Source organism: Ischnura elegans, chromosome 9 (genome assembly GCF_921293095.1).
Source record: "Ischnura elegans chromosome 9, ioIscEleg1.1, whole genome shotgun sequence".
Taxonomy (NCBI): Eukaryota; Metazoa; Arthropoda; class Insecta; order Odonata; family Coenagrionidae; genus Ischnura; species Ischnura elegans.
Genome location: NC_060254.1, coordinates 79,921,359 through 79,948,008, shown reverse-complemented (window position 1 = coordinate 79,948,008; position 26,650 = coordinate 79,921,359). Strand labels below are relative to the sequence as shown.

Here is a 26,650-nt window from a genome sequence, read left to right as displayed (position 1 = left end):
CTGGCCACTGTGCAGACCACTTCAGTATACAGGTTCTTTAATTCTCATGGCAATTTTACTGAGGTTAAAAGTACTAGGTGTTACAATGGCAAAGCTAAGGAAATTCACGCGATAGGTATGCAATAATCCAAAAGGATTTCTTACTTTTCACCATCAAGAGAGATGATCATAATTGCATCAAGCACACTGCTTGACAAAGAAATAATTAAACATTTTCCAATTATATATCATAATTTAATAAACAATTTAAACATTTATATAATTATTTTTCCAATACAGGCAATGAAAACAAAGGTGATACCAATATAAACATGGTAGAACTCAAGTCTTTGCACATAAAACCTTGTGAAATCTCAGGACTAAACGTCTCACCAATTAGACCAAAAAAATTATGCCTCTACATAATTTATCACACACAGTTGCAGTAGTTGTGACTTCTGAGACAAATTATGTCATATTAGTTGAAATATGGCAAACACATTGATATTTTTTGATAATAAGGTATGTGATGAACACTAAGATAGTAATACAAAATCATTTCCACAAGAAGAAAGTTAGTTAATTTTTAGGTATTGTCACAGCAATCAATTGATAACTTTACCAAGGGTTCCAGACTCAACCAATTTTCACTTCCTAAATCCGGCCTCTTTCACATTTTGCTATCTAATTATTTCAGCTTGACTGCAGCACAAACAATTATGAAGCACCATTGAATGCTGCCACATAACCCCCACTTACGAAAAAATAGAGAAAGCTCTAAATTTTTTTAGCTGCTTTCACTTCCAACAGAGTTTAAATATACATTTTATTTTTTATCGAAGTGACTCATGGAACTCATCTCTTTGCCAAGAACATTCAGGCAGAGCACGTTTCTCCATTGCAAAACATGTTGCAACACAGGTGAAGGCAAAACAATACATATTCTGAAAGAGTATCAGAACACAGTTTCACCGTCTGAGAACAAGGGAGGACTATTGAAAATTGAATCTTCAATTCTTTAAGTGCAAAGTAAATACATTATTTATATATACATATATAGATATCTTTCTCTTACAATATATATATATATATAACTATTACTACATACGTACATAATAAAATGGAATGAATCACTTAAACAGGACGGACCCATGACCGAATTCTCGATACAGGGTCTACTCCTCATGCAAAAACCATCAAAACAGCTTTCAATGAGGAAATCAAGAAGCTTCCAGGTTCCATTAATGCCGCAAATTGGGCAAGAGCTCTTTTTTTTCAACGTTGGCTGGTAGGCAGTGGGACCCAATTACTCTGGAAGATGGTCCATGGGTGGGGGGTTTTGAGAGGTGGGGGGGGACGGTTTGATTACTTATGCCCTCAGATGGCACCACCCTCGCAGGGCATGGCCGCTGCCGCGGGTGGCGCAGCAGGGTGCTCGTTGGTGACGTGGGGCAACGGAGGGGATGGAGGATCCCTCGGCTGTTGGGGTACCGTAGGTGCCACCCAACCCGGAGCCGACTCTCTTCTAACAGCGTTCGCGTTTTGCTGTTGTGACTGAGGGAGGGGCTGCCCCGAGGGGTCCCTGCGATTGGCAGTTGCAGCTGCCTCTTTCAGGGTGGACAACGTCCGGCTGAGCCACGGAGGGGGCCAGGCTCCCACCCCACCTGGTGGACCACTTCCGCCCCTGCATCCATCCCCCTGTACTTGGTTCGGTGCACTCAGGCGGTGAGTAAGTTCCTGAGGACATACAACAGAGCCTAAGCATTTGCTCCAAGTGACTCTTGGAACTCATCCCTTTGAAGGCAAAGGTGTTGGCAAATGGTTCATATCTAAAATCTGAACAACTTGGGTTATGAATAAAATCAGAAGATCTAAATGTGATGGAGTGAAATTTTTCCACATAGAAAAAAAGAAACACTTGCAATTTTCAATGATTATTAACTTTTATTCCCAACCCAGAGGACTATTTTGTACCTTGGAGATAATGTAGTAACATCAAAACCTAGGAGGGAATAAAGGTCTATAAGTGTGGAAAATTTCAAGTGTTTCTTTCCTTCAGCTTGGGTTACGTTTTCTTCCAACAACCCATTTTTTTCATTTCATTTTTCAAGCAATCGCATTCCCAAATTTATACATGCACTTCATCACATAATGAAGCCAATGCATGGTGAACATAAACACATTCCTCAACAAATGGGGAGTAAGTTCCTGGGAACATGAAACAGCTGAAGCACTTACTTATGCTGATGGTTCACATCTCAAATTCGAATAACTTGGGTTACATCTTCTTCCAACAATCAATGTTTTTTTCATTTCATTTTTCAAACAATCACATTCCCAAATGTATATGTGCACTTACAAGCGCATGGTGAAAATAACAGCAATACTCAACAATCTATGAAAACTAGTGTTCATTATTCCAGCGAAAATTACACAAAAAAATCATTTGCCTTGACTGGGATTCAGTCCCTAATCCTCGATATCCAATCGAATGCTTTAGCCAGTTCAGCTACTGAGGAGTCACCCTCTGTGGAAATTTCTGGACTATACCAGACAAGATGGTCCGCACTGCTGATAGACTCATCATTTCATTGAAATACTTTTGTACCTTACTGAAACTTCACCAAATACAGCAGACTCCCGATTATCCAGCTACGGTTTATTTATCGTGTGAAAGATACACGGAGAAAAAAATCATCCGCCTTGACCCGGATTCCTCGATTTCCAGTCGAGTGCTTTAGCCAGTTAAGCTACCAAGGCGTCATTCTTCTCTGTGGATATTTGTGGACACTACCAGACAAGGTGTTGCTGGACTGCTGAGCATATGATGCCATAAGCAATCCAAATCGTGCGCACAATGCCACAGCTGGAGAGCAGGCCCGGAAATAGAACACAAAGAGGTGTTTGCTCTTGACTAGTTTGTAACGGGTAAAGTGCGCCTTTTGGGCCCCTCTTGATTCGGGGCTGGCGCTCAACGCCTGAAGACCGGTTGCCTGGAGGAGTGAGGGCTGGTGAGCGGCGTGTAGGCAGTCAGCTGGGAGGAGCCGCGGGCAGTGGGTCGTGAGGAGCCAGGGAGTGCGGTCGAAGCTTGGCCGCGTGTGCACGGCACCGTTTTGTGATAGCAATTGAACTTGTGATTTTGTATCGGAGAGAATAAACCTTTTTTTGTTACATGGCGCCCAACGTGGGGCTCGACATCATTCTGTAAGTACGAATTTACAATTAGTTACCCATTAAGTGTTTTTGGTGGGACAGCCAGCAGCTTCGGTGTTCTAATTAGTTTTTCGCTTTCCAAACCCCTCGTTCCTTTACCACGGTCCAACCCCATCCCGTAGATTAATGCCCCGACGGACCTCGGAGGCGAGAAGTCATAGTACCTTTACCTTTATCCTTTTGCATAGGGAATTATTTTCAAATAATGGCAGTTCCACAAGGAACTAGTTGGATTAATGTCCTTTCGAAAGAGGACGCGTTGCAATGGTGTCACAGGTTCACGTTAGACCATTCCGGAACTTTGGACAAAGTCAGGCGGCGATTGAGGGATCGAGTGAAAGAAATTCACGCCGCGAGTGCATCCGAGGAAGAAGCTGGAGGGGTTTCAACACCAGTACGTGCAACAGACCAATTGTCAAAATTGATAGAAGCCCTGACGCGCCTCTCTCCTCAGGGTCCCGATCACGGTGAAGCACGTTTAAGAGGGCTGACAAACGATATTGTCCGCTGGAATTTACGATTTGACGGTGATGAGGGTGAAGGGGTAAATCTCTTTTTGGAACGCGCCGACGCCTTCAAAGAATATAAGGGAGTTTCGGACGAGGAAATGTGGGGTTTAGTTCCGGAAATGATAGGCATGAAGGTGACTCAATGGCTCCGAGCAAACCTATTTAGTATATCCTCTTGGGGAGAGTTCAAAAGAGAAATAAGAAGGGCGTACTTGCCTGTCGGGTACGATATTAGGCTAAAGAAGGATATGTTTGCCCGTACGCAAGGCGAAGGGGAGAGGATAAATGAATACATTACAGTGCTCAGAACGATGAATGCTAGGCTGGAAAATTCATTGGAGGAAGGGGAACTACTCTCCTTAGCGCTAGATAATCTCCATCCGTTCTACTTAACTAAGATAACATCGCTAAGCATTCATAGTTTTACCGAACTTGTTAGCGTGGGCGCAGAAATTGAGGCGCGACAAGAACGCTGTAAACTTTATCGCCCTCCTCCATGGCCCCATCAAATGGTTGATCGCAAGTTTGGCTATGTCCCAACGGGCGAACGCGAGGTGCAAGGAGGCTCTAGCGCGACTAAGGCTGAAAATTGCTGGCACTGTGGGAAAACGGGACACATAACTCGTTCGTGCCCTGAGCCGCGGAAGTCCACCAATATATCTAAGAGGTCAGTTGTCGCAAGCGTAGATTTAAACTAGAATGCGACTCTCTGATCACGGGGTCAGAGAGTCGCTACTCCAACCCGTCATCTAGAAACAAAGATTGGAAAGAGTGGGTGGAAAACGTTCGCGGCTTCATGAACTATAAAGTCCAAGATCGTGTATGCTACGCGAAAGAGGGACGTTTTTTTGTAGTTGTCGAATTAAAAGGGCGTAAGGTGATGGCACTATTAGACACCGGGGCATCTATTTCCTTAGTCAATAAAGAGATAGCAAACTATCTAACCAATATGGGTGAACTTGTCTCTCATTGCCATAACAAACGCGTCGAGGTTGCGGACGGTCGAATAGTACCTTTAGACCCACCGATATGTACGTCTGTAAAAATTGGCTCTTTTAAATGGGCAAGTAAGTTATATGTCTTGTCGGGGATGCCGTGCGAAATTCTATTGGGAGCAGACTTTTTTTTCGCATGTGGGCCAACAATACGTTTTGGTAAAGAAAAGTTATTAATTTTTGCTGATGGAACCAAAGTCCCGGTCATGACATTAAGAGAAGACCCGCCTCAAAGGGGGTTGGCTGTGAGCAACGACGTGGGAACTGTCGAAGTTAGTGACGAAACCTCGAATTTTTTGGAGCGGGAACTGGCACTTTTTCAAAATGTACCTGGGAGAACTGATGTAATTCGCCACCGGATCGATACCGGAGACGCAGTCCCCGTTAAGCAACGGTATTATCCTGTTTCTCCCAAAATTCAGGACGAAATCAATGCCCAGGTCGATGAAATGTTGAGGGACGGCGTAATTGAGCCTTCTAAAAGTCCATGGTCGTCCCCAATTATTTTGGTTCCTAAGAAGGATGGGTCGCGTAGGTTTGTGGTAGACTTTCGGAAGGTGAATACCTTGAGCCGGAAAGATGCCTACCCACTACCGTATATTGCCACTATCCTCGATAGGCTTAAGGGAGCTAAGTGGGTAAGCACTCTTGACTTAGAAAAGGGTTACTGGCAAGTAGAAATGGAACAAGGGAGTAGGGATAAAACCGCGTTCACCGTACCGGGTAAAGGCCTCTTTCAGTTTCGGGTGATGCCGTTCGGATTGCACAGTGCCGGGGCAACTTTTCAGAGATTGATGGACACTGTGATTGGGGCAGAGTTAGAACCGTACTGCTTTACGTATTTGGATGATATTATAATTGTCAGCGAAACCTACGAGGACCATCAGAAGATGCTTCACCGCGTCTTTTCCCTGCTCCGAAAGGCCGGTTTGAAAATCAATCATCAAAAGTGTAGCTTTTTCAAGGAAAAGTTGAAATTCCTAGGGTACATAGTAGGCAACGGGAAGCTCGAAGCCGATCCAGAACGCATAGAATCCGTTCGAGGTTACCCCACCCCTAAAAATGCAAGTGAGCTGAAAAGATTCCTAGGTTTTGTAGGATGGTATCGTAGGTTCATTCCGAATTTTGCTTCAGTGGCTGAGCCCCTGACCTTCTTGCTTAGGAAACGGTCTTCTTGGCTTTGGAAAGCGGCCCAGGCGGCAGCTTTTAGCAAATTGAAAGAATGTTTAACAAAAGCTCCGATATTATCTTGCCCCGATTTTAACCTCCCGTTTACTATCCAATGTGATGCGTCGGAAGTGGGGGTAGGTGCGGTTTTGTGTCAAGAAACGGCCTCTGGTGAAAACGTGATTGCCTATGCTTCGCGAACTCTGAACCAGGCGGAAAGAAACTATAGCGTAACCGAGCGCGAGTGCCTCGCCGTACTTTTCGCTATAATTAAATTTAAGGCGTACGTGGAAGGTTATCGTTTCGAAGTCATCGCCGACCACGCTTCGCTGATTTGGCTCTTGTGTTCCAAAAATCCCAAGGGGCGTCTGGCTCGGTGGGTCACGCAACTCCAACAGTTTAATTTCGGCATTACCCATAGGAGAGGAAAATCGAATGTCGTCCCAGATGCGCTTTCGCGCATCTATTTTGTAGGAACTCCCGAATGGGAGGGTAAGAAGGTTGTCGATCCCTGGTATCTCGAATTATATAAGAACGTAGAGGACAAGCCGGAATCAAATCCTGAATACGTCATATTTGATGGTCGTTTATACTATCACGGACACCAAAAGGTGGAGACAGGTGCAAAGGCCAAACTTGTTGTGCCCCTCGAGAGCCGAAAAACTCTTTTAATAGAAAATCATGATAAGCCCCATGCCGGACACTTAGGGTTTTATAAAACATATAATCGTATGAGAAGGTTTTACTTTTGGCCCACCCTAAGGAGAGACGTAGAAAAATACGTGAGGGGTTGCGAGACCTGCCAAGTATTTAAAACCGAGAGGAGGAAAGGGGCTGGTGAAATGAGAGCAAAAAAGGACCTTACCCCCCCCTGGACTATGGTCGCAACCGATATCATCGGACCCCTCCCTAGGTCGAGATCAGGAAATAAATACGTATTGGTTTTTCTAGACACTAGTACGCGCTGGCCGATCGCTATTCCCTTGCGCTCCGTTAGGGCAGACGATGTCGCTAAACAGCTTCTTTCCAATGTCATTAACCATTGGGGATGTCCAGAAATATTATTGTGCGATAACGGTCCGCAGTTTCGCTCGAGAATATTGCAGCGGGTTTGCGAGACCTATGGTATTCAGCTTGCGCATATCGCACCTTATCATCCCCGCGCAAACCCCACGGAAAGGAGCATTCATACGTTAAAGTCCATGATCGCTATGTACTGTCGCGGCGCGCAAAGGACTTGGGATGAGGGTATTCCCCATTTTATGTTTGCCTTGAGAACAGCCAAACAAGAGACTACTGGTTTCTCCCCGGCTGTTTTAAACTTAGGAAGGGAGCTCAGAGGACCTAACGAACCATTCCGAGTTCTGAATGATTCTAAAGGCACTCCTTTTGAACCCTCGGCCTACCACAAGGAGTTGAAAGACCGATTATCCAGGTATTATGAAAGCGCCGAAGCAGCGATGCGAAAGGCGAGCGAGAGGCAAGCGCGGTATTTCAATTTAAGGAGGAGGGACGTAGAGTATGAGATAGGTACCCTTGTATGGAAACGTAACCACGTTTTATCAGATGCCTCTAAGTACCGCGCCGAGAAACTCGAGCCTAAATTCGAAGGTCCGTACCGTGTCACGAGGAAAGTGTCCCCAACGATTTACCGGCTCGAATCTCTGCGTAAAAAGAAGGAATGCACCGTGCACATCGAAGACCTCCGACCCGTTTTGTAATAGTATTGGTTTTTTTTTCAGAGGGGATGCTGTGTAACGGGTAAAGTGCGCCTTTTGGGCCCCTCTTGATTCGGGGCTGGCGCTCAACGCCTGAAGACCGGTTGCCTGGAGGAGTGAGGGCTGGTGAGCGGCATGTAGGCAGTCAGCTGGGAGGAGCCGCGGGCAGTGGGTCGTGACGAGCCAGGGAGTGCGGTCGAAGCTTGGCCGCGTGTGCACGGCACCGTTTTGTGATAGCAATTGAACTTGTGATTTTGTATCGGAGAGAATAAACCTTTTTTTGTTACAAGTTTAAGTATACCGGGACTAGCCGCGGCGATAACTTTTACGGGAGTCACTTGTCTGGTAGTGTCCACAAATATCCACCTAGAAGAATGACGCCTCGGTAGCTAAACTGGCTAAGCACTCGACCGGAAATCGGGGGATCCGGGTTCGAATCCTGGTCTAGGCGGATGATTTTTTCTCTGTGGATCTTTCGCACGATTGTGCATTGCAGGTGACTGCCATAAAAGTTATCACCCCGGCTAGTCCCGGTATACTTTAAACGGTTCATCTATGTTGCAGATGGTCCTTGCATTAGTTTACGCTCCTTCGAGGTTTTCCACGATCTTTATTTTTAAAACTTAGAAGCAAAAGCACCAGGATTATTGCCTATTAATGCAAAAATACACTGTTTGCTGTACTCATATATTGAGGAGAAATAGTCATAATGTATGCATTCTGTACTAGATAACTATGATTTAAGGACACTACTCATACCTGATTCCTACACTCAGCTTCAACCTGGGCAAGTTTGGTCCTAGCTAACTGCAACTCCAATTCGCGAATGCGCTGCTGGGCTCGAGGTAACTCTCCTAAATTAGATGATGAAGTTGGTCCAGGAAGATTACTGCTCGATAAACTAGAATAGTCCCCATCATCAGGCCACGGCAACCGTGAACATCTTTCACAACCACCAATGGCAACCTACAAATATTCAAAGCCAGAAAAACAATCAATTTAAAAATTTTCACATAGAAATAAGATGAGAAACCAATAAACACAAATTCAGCTAGTTACTGGTTGGTAATTATACATTCAATTTTTCAAATATGACAAATAGGAAAAAAGAGATAATACAAAAATAATGTTGCACATTGCTAAAACATGAGTGATTCTGAAGGAGGTACTAACCCGTATAGATTCAATTGCTTCCTTTGCAGCAGCCTGTTCCTTTTCCAAGCGTAAACTCAGTTGAGAGCATATCTGGTTCAAATGAAAATGTAATGTAATGTAAACAATACGCACAAGTACATAGTTCAAACGTCTAATTTGGCTAAGAGCAATTCATAATTTCATGAAGGATGAGGTGAATTCACAAGTTTTCTAAATTTAACAGTAATTAGGATTAATTTTCTTGAAAGTACATATATATATTTCAAAGATCAAAATATTCAGCGCATTATGTCGTGAGTAGGCATGTGAAATAATTCTGAATTTGACATACCTGCTTATACTCAGCGATTATAATATTGTTCCGACATATCTCTTCATCTGACTTAGCTATTTCTCTTTTCAGCATGTCTTTAACCTGAAATATAAGAGAATCAAGAGTAATTACAGTATTCTACAGCAAATGCAATTAAAAATCTAGTATAAAAAAGGGGTGTCTTCTTGAAGAAAGTATAGTTTTTGACTCTCGTTTATACATATGAAAATGAAACATCCTGAACTGAGACTGACTTGAATAATTGATTGCAAATCCAGAAATTTATAAGAATTACAACTTTACACTTGCATACTTAACCACAGTTCATACACATTGCCATTTTGACTTTCCCTTACTTTTACTTGACTTACAGGAAAAAAATGTTTCCCTTGTTCTAATGAAAATCACCTTATTTCAAGAAATCACTAGAAATAATCATAATGAAATTAAAGAGAACTTTTCCTAATAACCTTCCCTTTAAGGATTTCAATACCAGGAAAAACCTTAACTAAATTTTGGCAGTAACAACAACATCACAGAACTCCACATTTCTTGTCACATTGAACTCATAGGTAAAAGGAATCTTAAAATTCTCACATTTCAGAAAATTAAATATACCAAACAGATGAAGGAAGAGATACCATTACAATCATTAAGGATCACTTAAAAGTCAATGAACAGAAATCAAATCCAGACTTTCAGCAAGACTAGAAATTTTATCAGAGGATGATACAAAGCTGATGAAGAAAGTGAGGTAGCATCCAAAATAATATGGTTCGAACTAGGAGGATATTTTTTATCACAATAGAGAATCATCCCTAGAATACAGTGTCATCAGCATTCATGCTGAAGGAATGCACCATATTTAACAGCATATAAGACACACCAGCACTTACAAGACTCTGTATCGCACGCACAAGAAAAAAATCAGCCTGAAGGCAAGGCACCCAACAGCTTAAGTTATTTTCTTTTGGATCTCAGAGTATTAGCTAAATCAAAGCGAAATATCGAATGAGCTTGAACGTATAAAACATGGTCAAGCTCCTTCAATGCCTCCCTCCCAACTCCTTTGATACCACAGAAGTGAGCAAAATGATAGTAATACATAATTTAATACATAAATGATAAATAACAACACATAATAGCACTGAAGTTAATGTTAACAATAGCAATTACAACATTCTTCAATGGAATTACAAATATATATTAGTAAATCAAGGAGATAGTATTGAACATTAACCCATGGAGGTTGAACCTTCACATATAAGATGCAGGTGATGTTTTTGAGCTATTATTTTGGAAAAAAAGGTGTGTCTTGCACACATTCAAATATGGTAATTAGCTTTATTCATGAATACATAAATATCTTCTTATGAAGTTCATAAAATTTACCTGTGTCACCTCCTCCTCTAATCTTTTTCGGTCTTCCTCTGATCTCTGAAGGGCAAGTCTCGTTCGGTCCAGTTCCAAAGATTCTGATGACTGCTGCACCTCTTCTTCCACCACTTCACTTACAGGCACAACTCCCTCTTGAGAATCTTAAATATTAATAAATCCACCAATTTATTTAAACAAGAAAATTGTTTAATACTAAAAACCATTAAGGACGGGTTGGTTCAACTTTTTTATTGACTGTAATTACTGGGCTTTCACAGTTAACTTTTCATTGCTTGATTTATTCTACTATCACCACCAAGTCATACTCCCAGTCATGCACCAATACCCAGTCATACTCCTATCACTAAAGACTCCAACTGATCCTTTTATCAAAACTACGTAAATTATGCATTCCACCACCCTGTAATCCAGAGAATTTATTTTCAGCGACAGAAAATTTTTCAAATAACTTCTTCAAAATCTTTCAGCAAAAAAAAATTTCAGAAAAATTTACAAATAACTTCTTCAAAATTTTTCAGCACATACTGATTATTTTCAACTTTGATTCTGATTCTGCTTCTAAACTTATGACCCTGTTGTACCAAAAACCGAATAGCCAAACCAACCCATCTCTAATAACAATACAAATTAGTCAAAAATATTTTTCAGCACTTGACTTGGTTCCATTAATTTAGCTGTAAAACTTCAAGAGTGGAATGCCACTAGTAATTGAACATGAAAGATACAAAATGAGGATCAATAATTTACCATTGATATCATTTCACACCAACAGGTGTGAAATTGAAAGAAAAGGGAATACCTAGAAATAATGATGAAATTGTTCAATGAAGTAGCTTCTAGATGTTCTCAATACTGCAGTCACTATTACAACTTCAATTGAGTTTGGACTAATATTTCAGTAAGAAAAGAGTAAATAAAAAAGCACATACATCAATGTAATAAATCAAAAATATAATACATAATGAAGGGTTATGATGAATTGATAATATACAAGAAAGACGATTTTTAAGTCAGAGAGGGAGAAGATAAAAATTAAAAGTTAACAGAGAGATACAGTGGAACTGCATTATAGTGAGTACGGGCTATTGTGAGACCACCGCCATTATAAGACATAGCAGATGCCATCAATTGACCCTATGATTAGCATGTGAAAAATATTCATTTCTATGAGACCCTTTTGATGCTGGCACTTGCCAAAGCGAGAATTTCCATCGCTGGAAAACCTTCACCAAGAGTCCCTAATCTCTATAATTGCTGGTGACCTGTTAGACATGAAGTTAACATGTAGTACCAAGTCTCAAATTTAAGTGGTAACTACCCTTCAATAAGTATGTATGTAGTTCATTTTGGTGAAAATATTGCGGGATTTACATTTGCAAATGTTCAATCTTCTTTTGTTCCTCGGGCGGCACAAAGCAGACGACATCATACCCCATTAATGAGAAAATGAAAATAAAAGAGCAATGCAAGAGTGGTGTCATAAATTATCTTCCTTTTCGCTCTTCACTATTAAAAAAAAATAAAGAGAAGATTAGGTCTGCGGTGGTGTGGGAGGGCAAACCATCATATTAAAAGCACCTAAGGAATGCAGAACATGACGAGTTTGAAGGAACTTTGTTCGGGTGGATTTCCCACTTCTGCAATCTTCGGGAACTCATGAGAAAGGGGCTATGCTTAAGGATAAAGCGGAGTATTTCAGTAATAGATTGAGAATCGAGAACTTAATGTGCTCGGAAGGTTGGTTAAACTAATTTAAAGCACGAAAGTGTGATCTCCCTTCAATGCTGGTGATGGCTACGATATAAACCCAAAGCCATGGAAGAAAGGACTTTGATCCTATTGGCACATCTGAAGAAGCATTCCCCGCATGATATAACGCAGACAAAACTCTTTTCCAATCTACTCCCTGACAAACCCTTGCCGTACAGGGTGTTTCTTGCAATGATGCTTCTAGAGGCAGGTGATGTGCTGTTAGCCATGTCATCAATGAAAAACTGATGCCGCACTTCTTTCATGCATTCTGTATTCTTGTTCATGTTTCGCAGTCATTATTGAGAATGTTAAATAAATAAATTCATGCTACTAAGTTTTGTTTGCCTTAAAGTGCATTAAATAAGTATGCTTTTTCATTTCTTTGCTGCATATTACCCATGTGTGTTGTGTTAGTCACAGTTTCTTGCAGCTTGCTTTTTTTTTACTCATCAGCATAATATCTGCATTATATTTTTTGTGAAATAATATCAAGTTAATATCTTTCCTGAAATAACCAATCTTAATTGAAATTGTTTTTACTGCAGTGCCATGGAACACTCAGTGTATTATTTCAAATACGTTGCGAAGGTAACACTCAAAATAGAACTTGTTTTGAAACAATGGCAATTTTAATCACATCATTATGCATGCTTATCAAACTTTTTAATGTAGATAATGATGATAATACATTGGATGATAGAAAGTCTTCAGAGGCAGGATCGTTCTACCACCTTCCACTGTTTTCATCTGCAGAAACAGATGCGATACGTTATTTCACATAACTTCCGTGAAATGCACACGAAAAATAAACATACACCGACATTGGGAGCATTAAATAATGAAGATACAGTTTCACCAGCAATTGTTTCAATTTTTAGTAGAAAATACCAAAATAATAGAATGATCATGTACATGCACTAAACACACAGAGAAGTGGCTGGGTCGGTTGGGCATTGGGATAATGATTGACAAAGCAATGCTTTACATAATATTAATTCAATATGGCACTTGTAAATTGAACGGCTATCAAAAAAACATCGCCCTTCTTCTGGATTTATGCATAAGTTTCTCCGATAGAAATATCTCTGTCACCACACCAATCCTGTTTCTATATACTAAGTGTTGACAAGAGGCTTATTGGCTATTATTAGCTCCACTTCCGGTAAAGCGACAATTTGCTATAGCGAGTGTTTATTTGACCACTGTGGAGTTTGCACTGTGTATTATGTAGCACACAGACCATCAACTAATCAGGGGATTGGATGATTTGATACAAGATGTCTATGCTCTACATAACCATAAAACATGCATCAGATTTAACATTTATCGCCCACCTAAAGCAGAACTGTCATCGCTCGAGGCTTGTTTTGAATCTGTGCTACGTGCCCGTGCATTAGGTGATGTGCTACTGTTTGGGGATTTTAATCTATCAATCGACTGGACCTCCTCGTCACTTGGTTCTCCACGCAATCCAATGGACGATTTTTTCCTTGAACATTTCGTGAATGGTCTTGGCCTCAACCAGTGTAATCCTTTCCCCACGAGAAATTCGGCAACGCTGGATTATATTCTGTCCTCCTCCAAAGTGAACTCCGTTGCTCTTGGGAGAAATATTTTCACCACAGACCATGACTCTCTCGAGTGCTCCTTGGCCCTTCCACTATCCCCCAGCCGTCGAGATTCCTCGGCCTCAACGCCTGCCAGGGTTTTCCGGTGCTGGAACAAAGCGGACTGGCCAGCCATTAACCGCGTACTCTCTCTTCTTCCTTGGGACCTCCTGGAGTGCGGGTCCCCTGACGAGGCCCTTCAACTATTTTATGACCTTCTTCATGCTGTTATCGCGGATTACGTCCCCTTGCGACGAGTGTCGAAGAAGCGGCCCATCTGGTTAACCCAAGAAACCTCTTTAGCGCTAAAAAATAAACGTGCCGCTTGGAAACTATGTAAGCGTCACCCCAGTCCTCAGACCCGTGAGACCTTTGCAAACCTCCGTCGCCACACCCGCTTCCTTCTTCGCCGTGACTACGCTAACTACGTGAAAGGGATTTTGGACGATATTAATGTTAATTCTAAAAGATTTTGGTCCCTCGTTAACGCGAAAAGAAGAACAGCTCGCATCCCTAGCACACTATCTGCTGGTGGTGTATCGTATACAGGGGACTCTAGGCCTTCAGCATTCAACAATTACTTTCATTCCAACTTCGCCCATTCTCTTCCGAACACCTATCTCCCTCCTGTCCAGCCTATTTCCACTCATTCCCTCGGATCTGTCTCCACCACTCCTCCAGAAGTGTTATCTTATTTGTCCTCGTTGCCCACGGCGAAATCAACGGGTTCCGATGACATTAGTTCATTATTTCTCAATCGTACATCTACCAGTCTTTGCATTCCAATCTCAAAAATCTTCAACAGGTTCTTTTCATCTGGAATTTTTCCTTCTCAATGGAAAAAATCAAATGTAACCCCCATTTTGAAATCTGGCCCTAGGGACATAGTTGAGAACTATCGACCCATTTCAATATTACCAATTTTATCTATTATCTTTGAACGCATTATCCATAACCGCATACTTCATTTCACTCTCCCTTACATATCGCCTTCGCAGCATGGCTTTCTTCCTGGGGGGTCCTGCCTGACCAATCTCTCTATACTGCACCATCATACAATTTCTGCTTTCGAAAACAGGTCCCAGCTGGATGTCTGTTACATTGACTTTTCTAAAGCTTTTGATTCTGTTAATCATACCCTCCTCATCCACAAACTCCAGTCGCGTTTTAATATCCATGGCACTCTCTTATGTTTAATCTCTAATTTCCTGAGTTCCCGCAGCCAAAGAGTTCTAATAGAAGGTTTTTCGTCGAATTACTTACCCGTTTCTTCTGGCGTGCCTCAAGGCAGTGTATTAGGCCCACTTCTGTTTGCTCTTTACGTTGACGACATTGTTGATGACATTCTTCCCTCTAGTTGTGGTGTTCTCCTCTATGCCGACGATTGTAAAATATTTAAAAGGGTTAACACCGCGGCTGATTCCCTGGTTTTACAAACTGCTCTTCAATCGCTAGAGAATTGGTGCAATAAATGGCAGTTGCGTGTGAATCCTGGAAAATCTACTGCGATGTCTTTCTCGCTGAAGAAGAGCACTATCACCTCCACTTATACACTAAATAATCAACCCATTCCCTCTGTCTTATCCCACTCCGATTTAGGCGTCACTTTTGACCAAAAGTTAACCTTTTACGAACATATAAAAACCGTTGTTAACAAGGCTATGGCAGTGGTTGGGACCCTATATCGCATGAGCGAGATATCCGAACCGAGTGCATTAAAATCAGTATTCATTGGATGTGTGCAACCCATCCTCGAATATTGCTCCCCCATTTGGTCAACTGCTTCTCCCACCACACTAAAATTAATCAACCGTCCACTCAATTTCTTCTTAGCAATAGTTCGACACCGCATACCTCACCTCAGATTCTCTTCACGTGCCGAAATACTTCTTTCACTTGGATTATTACACCCCAACCACCGCAGATTGACATTAGACATCACATTTCTTTATCGCATCTTAAATGGGTCCTTCAGATCCAGTGATCTCCTATCCTTCTTTTCACTACGCATTCCTGCTCGCAAAACCCGCAATACTGAACTTCTACACCAGCCCAACTTCCGTCTGGCAATATCTCAACGATCCCTCTTTTCCCGCCTACCTTCTATTTTCAATTCAGTCTCCAATACTTCTTCCTCTCTTGACATCTTCGCCTCCCGCTCTAATTTTAATAACCAAGTGAAAAGTCTATCTTTCTGACCTTTGTATCTGTTGTATAAGCTGAAAATGATTGTTACTTATGATATTATTATTTTATTTTTTTTTACATGTTCATTATTATATTTATATAATTTATTTTGTTTATAAGCCCAATGTAAAGGCCTTAGTGCTGTTTTTGGTGTGACATAAATAAATAAATAAATAAATTTAATTTTTTCACAAGTATAGGCACTGTAAATACATTTCTCTGAAAGTCTTTTTACAGACCTCATATACCATTAAATGGGGACTAATATCAAAAATGTTAAAAATAAACTTTGAGAACACAACTGCATACTTTTAAAACCCACCTTTTAAAGCATTGAATTCAGCTTCGTATTTTTTCAGCTTTTTCACTTTGATGCTACACGCTAACTTCACTAATTTCTTGGCAGTCTCTTCATTACGACATTTTTTTGGCAATGTTACCCTGAAGTACTTGAGTATTCCTTCGAAATCTAACTGTAGGAGGTCCTTCTGGGATGTCTATAGAAAAACGAGCACAAGGTACCTTTTAGTACACACTGACACACAAGATGGGATGAATGATAATTGACATATTACAAGAATGTGAATAAACAAGTGGAATAAAACAAGTAGGAAAGAAATGACCCAGAAACAAAAGTGAAATGGAAGGGCACATAAAAATTTTAATTATACACAACATGCAATAATGGAACACTATCTATCACCATGATTAAACACTTAACAGAGAAAACTATGCATCATTACCATGGTTCCTACTCAAACTAAAATATAAAATTCACGGCTTTTTCCAGGTTTTCACGGTCTAGATATCATCAAATTCACGGTTTTTAGACACTATTATAGGCAGAGATATTGATCGCGTAACGATCATCGGCCGCACTTTAACTAATAATTTAACAAACGCGACAGATGCTGTGAATGCAAAGGCAACAATGAAAGTGCTTTCTCTCCTGACGTCACCTATAGTTAGCAAAATTCAGCTCCCGCTAAAGGTTGTGAACGGGAACATGGAGGGATCAGGGTGCCAGGGAAATTAAGAATTGCCTGAGTTTTCGCCAGGGTTAATGAACGATTTGGTTACCAGTCTTCCGGTTTTGGTACAGGCTTAAGGTCAATGTGTTATCATGGCACACGGACCCCGTAATTGCTTTAGAATATTCGTGTGCAGATAAATGAGTGGACAGTGTCTGCGCATGAATAACCTTGAAACATGACCGAGATTTAATTTTTGCTCTTTCAATCTTAGTTCTAAAATCAAGTTTGAGAGATTTTTAAGGTTTTACGACGAAATTCACGACTTTTTCCAGGTTTTTTCACGGTATACCAAATTCACGGCTTATTCACGGTTTTAAGGTTTTCACGGTCGAGTGGGAACCCTGATTACAAATTTGTTGATCAATGGTACCCAGAAAAATTAATTTTGAATTCTCTATTAGCTTGCCTATAAGGACAAAACCCACAAACTCCCACCCATTGAAGAGATTAACAATCACGATTAAAAAATAAATGAAAATTTCAGACCGTACAAATGAATTTTTAGTTAATATGTAAATACTCTCATATTTTACCTATGTAGAGTGAAAATTCTGTTGAAATAAGTTGAAATGTTCTAGCATGAGTGATCAAATATAAAAATTCAGTTTTTCAGAGATAATTAAAGAAGAGTTCCAATGATCAATTGCAAGGTAGCCCAATCCAATGCATAATTTAATTACAATGATGGTCCTGTTTTAAAATAGTCAATTAAATACTTGATAAATCTTCCCTGTCACATCTCAACATATGGAATGCAATAGAGAGGGAACACATTACTCTCCATTGAAAAATAGAAAAATATTTTCCTAATCTTTGCTTTAAAACTTATGTGTCATGTTAGCTAATAAAACTAAACATTAAAATTATTACAACTAATCTTAATTATGAATACAAAAAAATGCATTTACAAACTAATTTTATCACCAGTACAAGATTATTGGTTTAAAAAAATTGAAACATTAAACATATATGTAGTCATTCCATGAATAGAGAAGTCGGTAGTTAAAATAAGATTTAAATTGATATAACAGGAAGAATTGATAAGAGTAATTTGTGAGAGGGAGAAAGGATTTTTCAAGAATCACTACCACGAAGGAGGGTACAAAAATGCATCTATACCGGAAGATATGGGTAATTTGGAATTCTTTACATTAATTGCATATAATTTGATCAAGAACATGCTACAACATGGCCACCAATGCAAATATTCAGAAGGAACCTATTTAGTCAAATTAGGGTAGTGAGAGCCTTACCGTAAGAAGTGCAAGAGCCACCTGGAATAGTGTGTCCATACCCTGTAGAAGAAACACATCTAGTATGTGGTAGACAAAGCATAGGGGAAACTTGGCAGTGAAGAGAGTCAGAAACCACTGAGAACCAAACATGTGCGACTCAACTCCTCGCTCACAGAAGTGCTGCCATAGATCAGGAAGTTGTTCCTGCAAAAGAAGAACGCAAATAACATTCTTAAAGACTTTCTGATGAAGCTGAGTATGTAGCAACCTAGCAATCACAGAGTAATGGACAATATACAACACACAGAGAAAGCTGTTAAAATTCCACATTAAATGTTTACAGTGTGTCAATCCAATTAAAGCAGAAAAATTCAAGCATAATAGGGTGGTTTCCTATTATTTTTTTATCGCCTAAATCGAAATATTATTACTCCTGGAGTACTCATTTCACGCTTTTATATTTTTAAATGACGATATCTATTTTTCGCAATCAAATGAAAAGTGACAATTTTCAAGTGCGCGAAAACACGACGGCTAAGTATGAATGCCGGGAAAACTCCGTGTGACGTCGTTCTGGTTCCTGCTGCCGCTAGTGAGGTGACCTTGGGGCGAGGCTCTTGAGCGCTGATACGACACAGGATGCTAGCAGGTAGCTGAGTACCCTGCCAGCTGGTAGCACTTGGCTTAAATAAGGATTATTAATACCCTATCAAACGAAGAAAACTTTCCGACCTTAGCCAGTTTTACTCCTACCTACTCGTAAAGAAACTAGGTCCCTGTGTCATCACGTGGAGTGGCATCGGATGGGTGCCAATCTGGCCTTTTTCAAATGAGAATTAAATTGACCATTAACATTCGTCTAAACCGGTATTTCTAAAACCAAATAATTTGTATATAATGTATACACTACTGGTGAGTAATGAATTGCAATCAATGCCTTTCTTTTTCTTTGATGAAGGAAACTACCCTATTGCAGGTTTCACAGGATAATTTTACAAAATTCCAGGTTAATCTTACGTGATTGCTGTGACAGATAAGCATGTTAAAACACCGTGAACAACTTCAATACTTTTAAATAACATTTTGCACACACATATTAATTTAAATTCCTAATTTAAAGAATTACACTTAGTACAAGAAACTTAACATTTGATCGATGAATATCTCACTTGTCATCACAAGACATATTTTGAAGATTTTAATAGTTAAATATATGTTTTCATAAAGTGCAATTTAAAAAGTAATCAATACATTGTAAAGCATACATGTGCATAAATTTTAAATATTTTGAAACTCCATATTTGGGCAAAATTTCATGAATAATTCCAGATTCTCCCAATTTCCCTGGACACCACACATCCTAGTTTACAAAACATCGACCATAGTTTCAACCAAGTGTCAAGGTAAATACAGCTCAAAGCCTCGGGTATATAAACCATCAGAGAAGAAAAGGGAGGGGGTTAACTGGGTGATGGGATTTGAGACTTAGAAAAGAAAATTTTAACACAAAGAAAAAGAAGTGAGAATCTTTAAACATCAAGGTAAGGAATGATGTGCATAGTTAATATAAAGAAGTGATTAATAGATAACAGAATTTAAAAATCCAGCTTAGTCTCTTTGTCAATACAGAGTAAAACAACAATAAAATAATACAAAACTACAAGAATACAAATATTTGCAAAACAAGATTTTCCATCATTATGAATAAATCTGGGTTGATGTTCTTATATACTGAGTTTTAACTTTCTTCCTAATTGGCCAAAGCCTGACATTATTTTATATGAATATGAGTAATTAGTAACTACAATAATCCCTAAAATAGTAATGTAAAATAGTAAAAATTTCCAAAAATACTCGTGGTAAAAGTACAGGGGGGGACTATATTCAAAAACATTTTTTCAATTTTCCCCGAAACTGAAGCCTCAAAATCAGGGGAGGGGGACTATAATCGGAGAAATAAGGTACACAAAAATTAAATTATAATTACCTCCATCAATCTGTTCAACTGGTATAGCCGCATATAGAGGTTCTCAAAGCCATCTTTGAATAGGTCTCTCAAACCATAGTCAAACATGAGTTTCACCAAGACACAGAATGCTTGCTCCTCTGGCATCTAAACAGGATAAGAAACAGTGAAATTTAGTGCTGCACAAAAGAATGGAGCAACGAATAGTTTGAATAGCCGACACTCATAATTTTCACTACATACGTGCAAAAGGAGTGCAGCAGCCAGGAAGCTAAGACCCTGGCAATATCCAACCTCCTCATCATAGACTGCATAAGCCTTAGATATGCGATAGAGAGAATCCTGTCCCAATCCACCACTTTCCTTGAAGAAATTATGAGCTGGGAAAGTTCGATGAATATCTCTTTGAATCACAGCTTCACACCCACTCTCCTGCAATGGCAATATCAATGATTTGCACTGATACTGACAAATGTCACTGATAGATAACGGAACAGAATAAATAAAGCGAACTAAATAACGGAACTATATACAGAAACATAAATTGTAATAAATAAGTGAGTATAAAACATGATGTAAGGTACATATTATACTATTTCTCTACCATTCCAATGGCCTAGCTGAACAACATCAGATCTGTAACTATTAATATATCTAGGCATGAAAAAAATCCTCATTCCATATTTATTACACAGCCTTTAAAGACATAAAACTAGTGATGGGTCGGTTCGATTCCTCGATTCTTCGATTCCTCGATTCTCGGCCAAGAACCGGAATCGAAAACGAGTACTTGCCAAGGCGAAAAATCGATTCCGATTCCAGTAGTACTTCAAACAACAAAATAAACGACCGCGTTTCCAACAGTCATTTGAATTTTCGCGCCACGTAATCGTAATAACAAAACACATATCTTCTTGGGATGTGCGAGTACTCAAAAATTCAAGTCGATCGAGTAGTTGGTACTCGACTCGAGCATTCCGAGTCGCATTACGAATGTCGAGTCGAGTAGCTAAGGTTACAGTGCTTTCGAGGCTAGTAGGTCCAGCAATCTGGCGATAGGAAGCGCTATCATGAAACTCATGTAATAATGCAGTTTTTAAAGCCGATAAGTCATTCTAATGCCTTGGCCTGGTAGTTTCAGCTTGCCGAATACACTATAGTTGTCGACGTGGGCGCCGAATACCTTTACGCCAGCCGCAGCGGCCGATCGTCTTCCTACCCGGCGCACACTAGTCTGAAATCGGAAAAAGCTGGAATAAAGTCCAAAATGACCTTTTTGGGGATAGAGACTTGAAACTCAGCGTAAATACTCATAAATCATTACCAAATATTGCTTTATATGCCATTTCACATAAATACGAACCTTTAGTGAGATACAGAGGCCCAAGCATGACCAATTTTTCAATGCCACGCGAGATATCGTTTTTCCTCAAAAAATCTTTGAATTTATCCAAGTGGTTTTGCGTTGGTGTGAGTTTTATGGAATATAAAACGCAATATTCCTTTGATCTGGTGCTTTGCCTATACTTTCAATGACTTTCGAAGATTTTGGCTCTCATCTGTCGGGTTTTACAACGCAAAATGGCCGACCCGTTTTTCACGTGAAATTTGACATAAAGTAGACATTATCTTTCGTTTACGAAAAATATAACTCGGAAAATTTTAACCACAATATAAAGTAGAGATTTCTAAAGAGTACTAATAAGAAATCTTGAAAAAAAAGTTTGCGAAGAAGGAAATAAGAGCGATTTTTCAATCGCGCGTCAAGGCTGAGCTACACGCTGCGGAACTTTAAGGCTCGGTAACAGGCCGATTTTTCAAGTTTTTTAAAACATTAGTCTTGAAAATCGTCATTTAAAGCATAGATAATCGTCTTCATTGACTTAAAACACTAAACTGAGGATGTTAAAAAGGATTATGTATACAGGGTGTGTCCTGAAAGTAGTAGGACTGATTTTTTCCCACACACGCGGACGGTCGGACGGGAGTTTTCTGGGTTGTAGGTGGTGGAAGGGACTCTAACAAAGCGCTGCGAACACGCGGCAGTCGGCTCTGAGCTCTTGCGGAGTGTGAATCGTATTTCTTCCAGACCTCTGTCAAGTGACCTCGTCACGGTGCGTCATGGAACAATTAGTGGAGCAGCGTTACGCAGTGAAATTCTGCGTTAAACTCGAGAAAAGCGGCAAGGAGATCCATGAACTCATCAAGGCAGCTTACGGGGATAGTGCCATGAGCAGAACAACCGCTCAGCGTTTGAATACGACCCAGAAACGAAGCGGCAAAGTGCAGAATGGCACACAGCGACATCGCCGAAACCCAAAAAAGCTCGCATGTCCAAATCGAAGCAAAAATCCATGATCATGTGCTTCTTTGATTCGAAAGGTGTCATCCACAGTGAGTTTGTGCCACCAGGGCAAACCGTTAATGCAGCTTTTTACGTGCAAGTCCTGGAAAGACTGCGAAAACGCATCTTCCGCGTCCGACCAGCCATCGCCGCTTAGTGGATCCTTCATCATGACATTGCGCCGGCCCACACCGCGTTCATTGTCGTTGACTAACTGGCGAAACACGGCGTGGAAACCCACCCTAAAGCCCGGATATCGCCCCCCCGGACTTCTTTCTCTTTCCCAAGCTCAAGACCCCTCTGAAAGGGCGTCACCACGGGTCGGTGGAAGCTCTCCAAAAGGCCGTGACGCGCGCTGTAGAGGACATCCCGGAGTCAGCCTTCCAGGAAGCGTATGCTGCGTGGAAAACTCGCTGGCAGCGTTGTGTCGATGCCCAAGGGGGCTACTTTGAAGATTTTTGAAGCGATGTACCTATATGAGAAATACATTTTTTGTTCTCGACTCAGTCCTACTACTTTCAGGACACACCCTGTAGATCGACTTGACCATTTAGCGCATTACTCGAGTGAAAATACTAAGGATTGGATATTTTTTGGAACCATCCCACGCATAAGAAATATGCCTCGGGTATTGAAGTAAAGTGAAGAAATTAAGTCAGCATGCTTAAGAGAGAGATAAAAGAACTATTTCCGTGAAAGACAACAACCGATACCCTTTTTCCCTTTCCACCTTCGCCGAGGTGAGTCGGGCGGGAGGGGGAGTTTTCACACCACAAGGCTCTTTTAGCCTTTTTTATTACTACGACCGTCCGATGTGATATTCATTTGTAGCGTTTAGTTTCTTTCTTGAACTTAAAGCAAGAGATTTTAAGGTTGATTAAATGACGTGAGAAGTATAGCATTTTTTTTGGCTCTGCAAAACTAAAGTTTGGTTCTATAGTTGTTCGCTTCGACCACTTGAATTCCATGAAGATTCAAGATCCAAAAAATCGTTGATATAATTTTTAATAAAAATTCCAAAGTTTCCGAAATCTTGCAATTTTGGTGGGAAAGTACATGCCCAATAACACACATGTGTAGCAAAAGGCAATTTTCTGCAGGCAGTAATACTATAACATGGAGACGTCAAAACCTGCTGGCTGAGAATTCTATAGAATAATTGGTTTTTCTGCTTGAGAATTTGAAAGGGCCAAATATTACATAGATTCATATACGTAGTATGTAATCTTTATTACAGCTATGAAAATTTCTGTACTCAGGTATATTCTGTTTTGAAATTTAGCTATTAAATTTTAATTACATAGTAATTATTTGAAAGATGCTTTTGTCAACTGACTCTTTCACAGAGTAATATTTTTTAAAGTGGTTTTCTTGTTGCCTGGAATTAAGTGATATTTTTTTTGGAGCCTATGGCATCAGAATCGATGGAATCGGTATCGGTAGAATCGGAATCGAAATGTCAGAATCGGAATCGGGATCGGAATCGATAAAATTTTGGAATCGACCCATCACTACATAAAACATAACTAATAATGTTATGAGTTTGCGGCAAAGTTTGACTGCTAAATCCAAATGCTACATTGAGGTATTCACAAAAATTAACTTCCCAATTTGAGTTAAGGTGCTTAGATCAATTAAGGGTAACTACACCATCACCAACAGTAAAATAAAACGCAATTTTCCATAACTATTTAATGAGAACTCGATAATCAAAAATGATAGGAGTATATTGAAGCCGCTTGCCTCATTCAATAATTTGAAATAGTGGAAAATCATATTCTATTCACCAGTACATATACTTTTGACATAGTGTTCTGGCATTAATTAAGAGATCAATCAAGAGGGCTATATGAATCGTGACATACACAATACATATCAGAGAGCAATGAAAAACAATAAAACTATACATAAATACGTAAAAAACAAAATCTGACAACATAAAACTGTACCTTGGTTATGAGTATTCGATAAGTATCCATTGTACGAGCATCATTCTCACAGTTGGCTAGTCTTTGCCATACTTCACCCCTCAGTGCCTCGGGAACGCCTTGCCTCACCAGGGCAGCCAACTGACGAGGCCTTGAAGCAGCACCAGCCGGGAGATCAGAGGATGATGATATTATGGAGGGAGGTCCCCCCAAAGGGGATGTGGCAGAATTTGACAGGTTGGGACTGGGGGACGGTCTCCACCTCTGCAATGCATCAGCCCATGACTGCAACTCAACTTGAGTGCAATCCCTTGACACTTCACCAGTGCCACTTAGGAGAGGTTCATCACCATCTAAAAATCATAATGGAGCAAACCCTACATCAGTGAATTGGCAAGAGCTAAATAGAAGAAGAAGCCTTACATAAGGCCTTTTTCACATGGACATAAATGGCCTACACTTCTTGTGAAGTGCCCCGAGTAAGGACTGACAACTGCGGAGTGTCATCAGATATAGACAACATTTTCCAGAAGAGCAAAATCTCCACTAGTAGAAAGACTAGCTAAAGCCTTAATGGCCCATACCATCCACCCACAGAGGTTTTGCAGCGTTCTTGAAAGCCAAAGGTCTCTGGTTCAATTCCTGGAAAACAGGAATTCTTTCCCCAGGCAATGGACAGCGTTCATACCAACCTTCCACTTGCAATTTCCAGTCCAAAATGCTCAAATTTTCCTGACTTTACATCAACGGTAAAGCAGCTGTATAAAGGTATTTAATGGAAAAATGCAGCATGGTATACTGTGAAATAAAGTCAAATAGCATGAAGTTCCACCCAGCCAATACAACAACAATATGCACTTGCCAAGGCACTCAAACACAGCAACATTGTTCGGTGCACTAAACTAAGATTTTCGTCTTTTTTGCTGTGCCTCTAGAGCTTTCCCCGGACCATAATCTAATCCCCTGACATTTCTTTGATTTATGTATTGTCTATGCTTGCTGCAATTAAAATTAATGAAAAACTTGAAGCCAAATGATCACAACGAAGACAACAAAATATACTGCCATGACAAAGTCCCGAACCCTGGCCCCTTGGATGGGAGTCACATATGCTACCACTACCCGACCTGACCCGTCTGCTGAGAGGTGCGATATTTTGGAATTATATACGGCTTGTGAAAAGTACCGCATGAAAATTAATTAATTACAGCCAAAATAAAGGCCATTCAACAGAACCACTACTAGTTCAGAGATGTGTTCACTATTCCGAAGGCCATAAAAAATATGGCATTGAAAAAGGCAGAGCAAGGTATGTGGTCTCCCCTTGTAAGATATATCCAAGCACAAAATAAAAGAAATGTAACTTGTGGCACACTTCCAACATGATTTAATGGCTTGCTGATACTCAATAGACAGTGGCGGATCTATGGGGGGCAAGGGGGCTATAGCCCCCCTTGTGTATCCAATTTACACTAGATAGAATGGTAATTTTTACCGATGCCCACTACTGCTGGAATTTAAACCCATTGGACACTTAGCCCTCCCCCGTAGTCCCTATCCTGAATCCGCCACTGTCAATAGATAAAGTAATTATCGCCAGTAGAAACTGTATAAATAGGAAAATAACTTGCCGAAAAGGAATTCAATTAATACAATATAAAAGTTGTAAAGGACAATAAAAGCAGTAATACCAGAGAGAGGCTCCTCTTCCTTAGGAGACAGCAAAGAAGGAGCATGTCCTGTCATGGAGGCAGTTAAAGATGCATAAGTAGAAAAAGGCCGATTGATCAAACCAGCAAGGTTGAGAGAGAGATTCAGCCTATTTCGCTCCTTTTCTGCTAACACCTATAAGAAGCATAATACAAAAGTTCTCAGCATAAGTGTAAGTTGTGGTTAATACAGAATTGGCAGAAAGAACACTTGAGATCCAGAAATGATTCATTTTAGTTCTCAGAAGGGAGTCCACATTTGCAGCACATGGAATATTATATCAAATATGCAATTATGCATAGTTACCAATCTAAAACTAAAGCAAAAATTATAAGGTGTGAATCTGTTATTTACCACTGGTTTCTGTGCTTTGAAAGGGTTAAATTTTGTGCCTGCTTCATTATCCCATTTATCTCTTGTAAGACCTTCACTTAGTTATG

The 26,650-nt window shown here is 40.2% G+C and overlaps 1 protein-coding gene across 3 annotated transcripts in view; it reads right to left on the bottom strand.

The window, feature by feature from the left end:
- Positions 1–212: 212 nt before the first annotated feature.
- Positions 213–26,650, bottom strand: part of LOC124165095 (rab GTPase-activating protein 1-like) — a 50,882-nt gene continuing 24,444 nt past the window's right edge. For all 3 annotated transcript variants that reach the window (XM_046542373.1, XM_046542374.1, XM_046542372.1), the window contains 11 exons: positions 26,192–26,345; positions 24,522–24,853; positions 20,472–20,660; positions 20,250–20,375; positions 18,281–18,466; positions 16,316–16,490; positions 10,442–10,587; positions 9,068–9,151; positions 8,755–8,826; positions 8,341–8,547; positions 213–1,716 (listed from right to left, as the gene is read on the bottom strand). In XM_046542373.1, the coding sequence (XP_046398329.1) occupies positions 1,357–1,716; positions 8,341–8,547; positions 8,755–8,826; positions 9,068–9,151; positions 10,442–10,587; positions 16,316–16,490; positions 18,281–18,466; positions 20,250–20,375; positions 20,472–20,660; positions 24,522–24,853; positions 26,192–26,345 (2,031 nt within the window). In that variant the 3' untranslated portion in view covers positions 213–1,356. The remainder of the gene's footprint in view (positions 1,717–8,340; positions 8,548–8,754; positions 8,827–9,067; positions 9,152–10,441; positions 10,588–16,315; positions 16,491–18,280; positions 18,467–20,249; positions 20,376–20,471; positions 20,661–24,521; positions 24,854–26,191; positions 26,346–26,650) is intronic.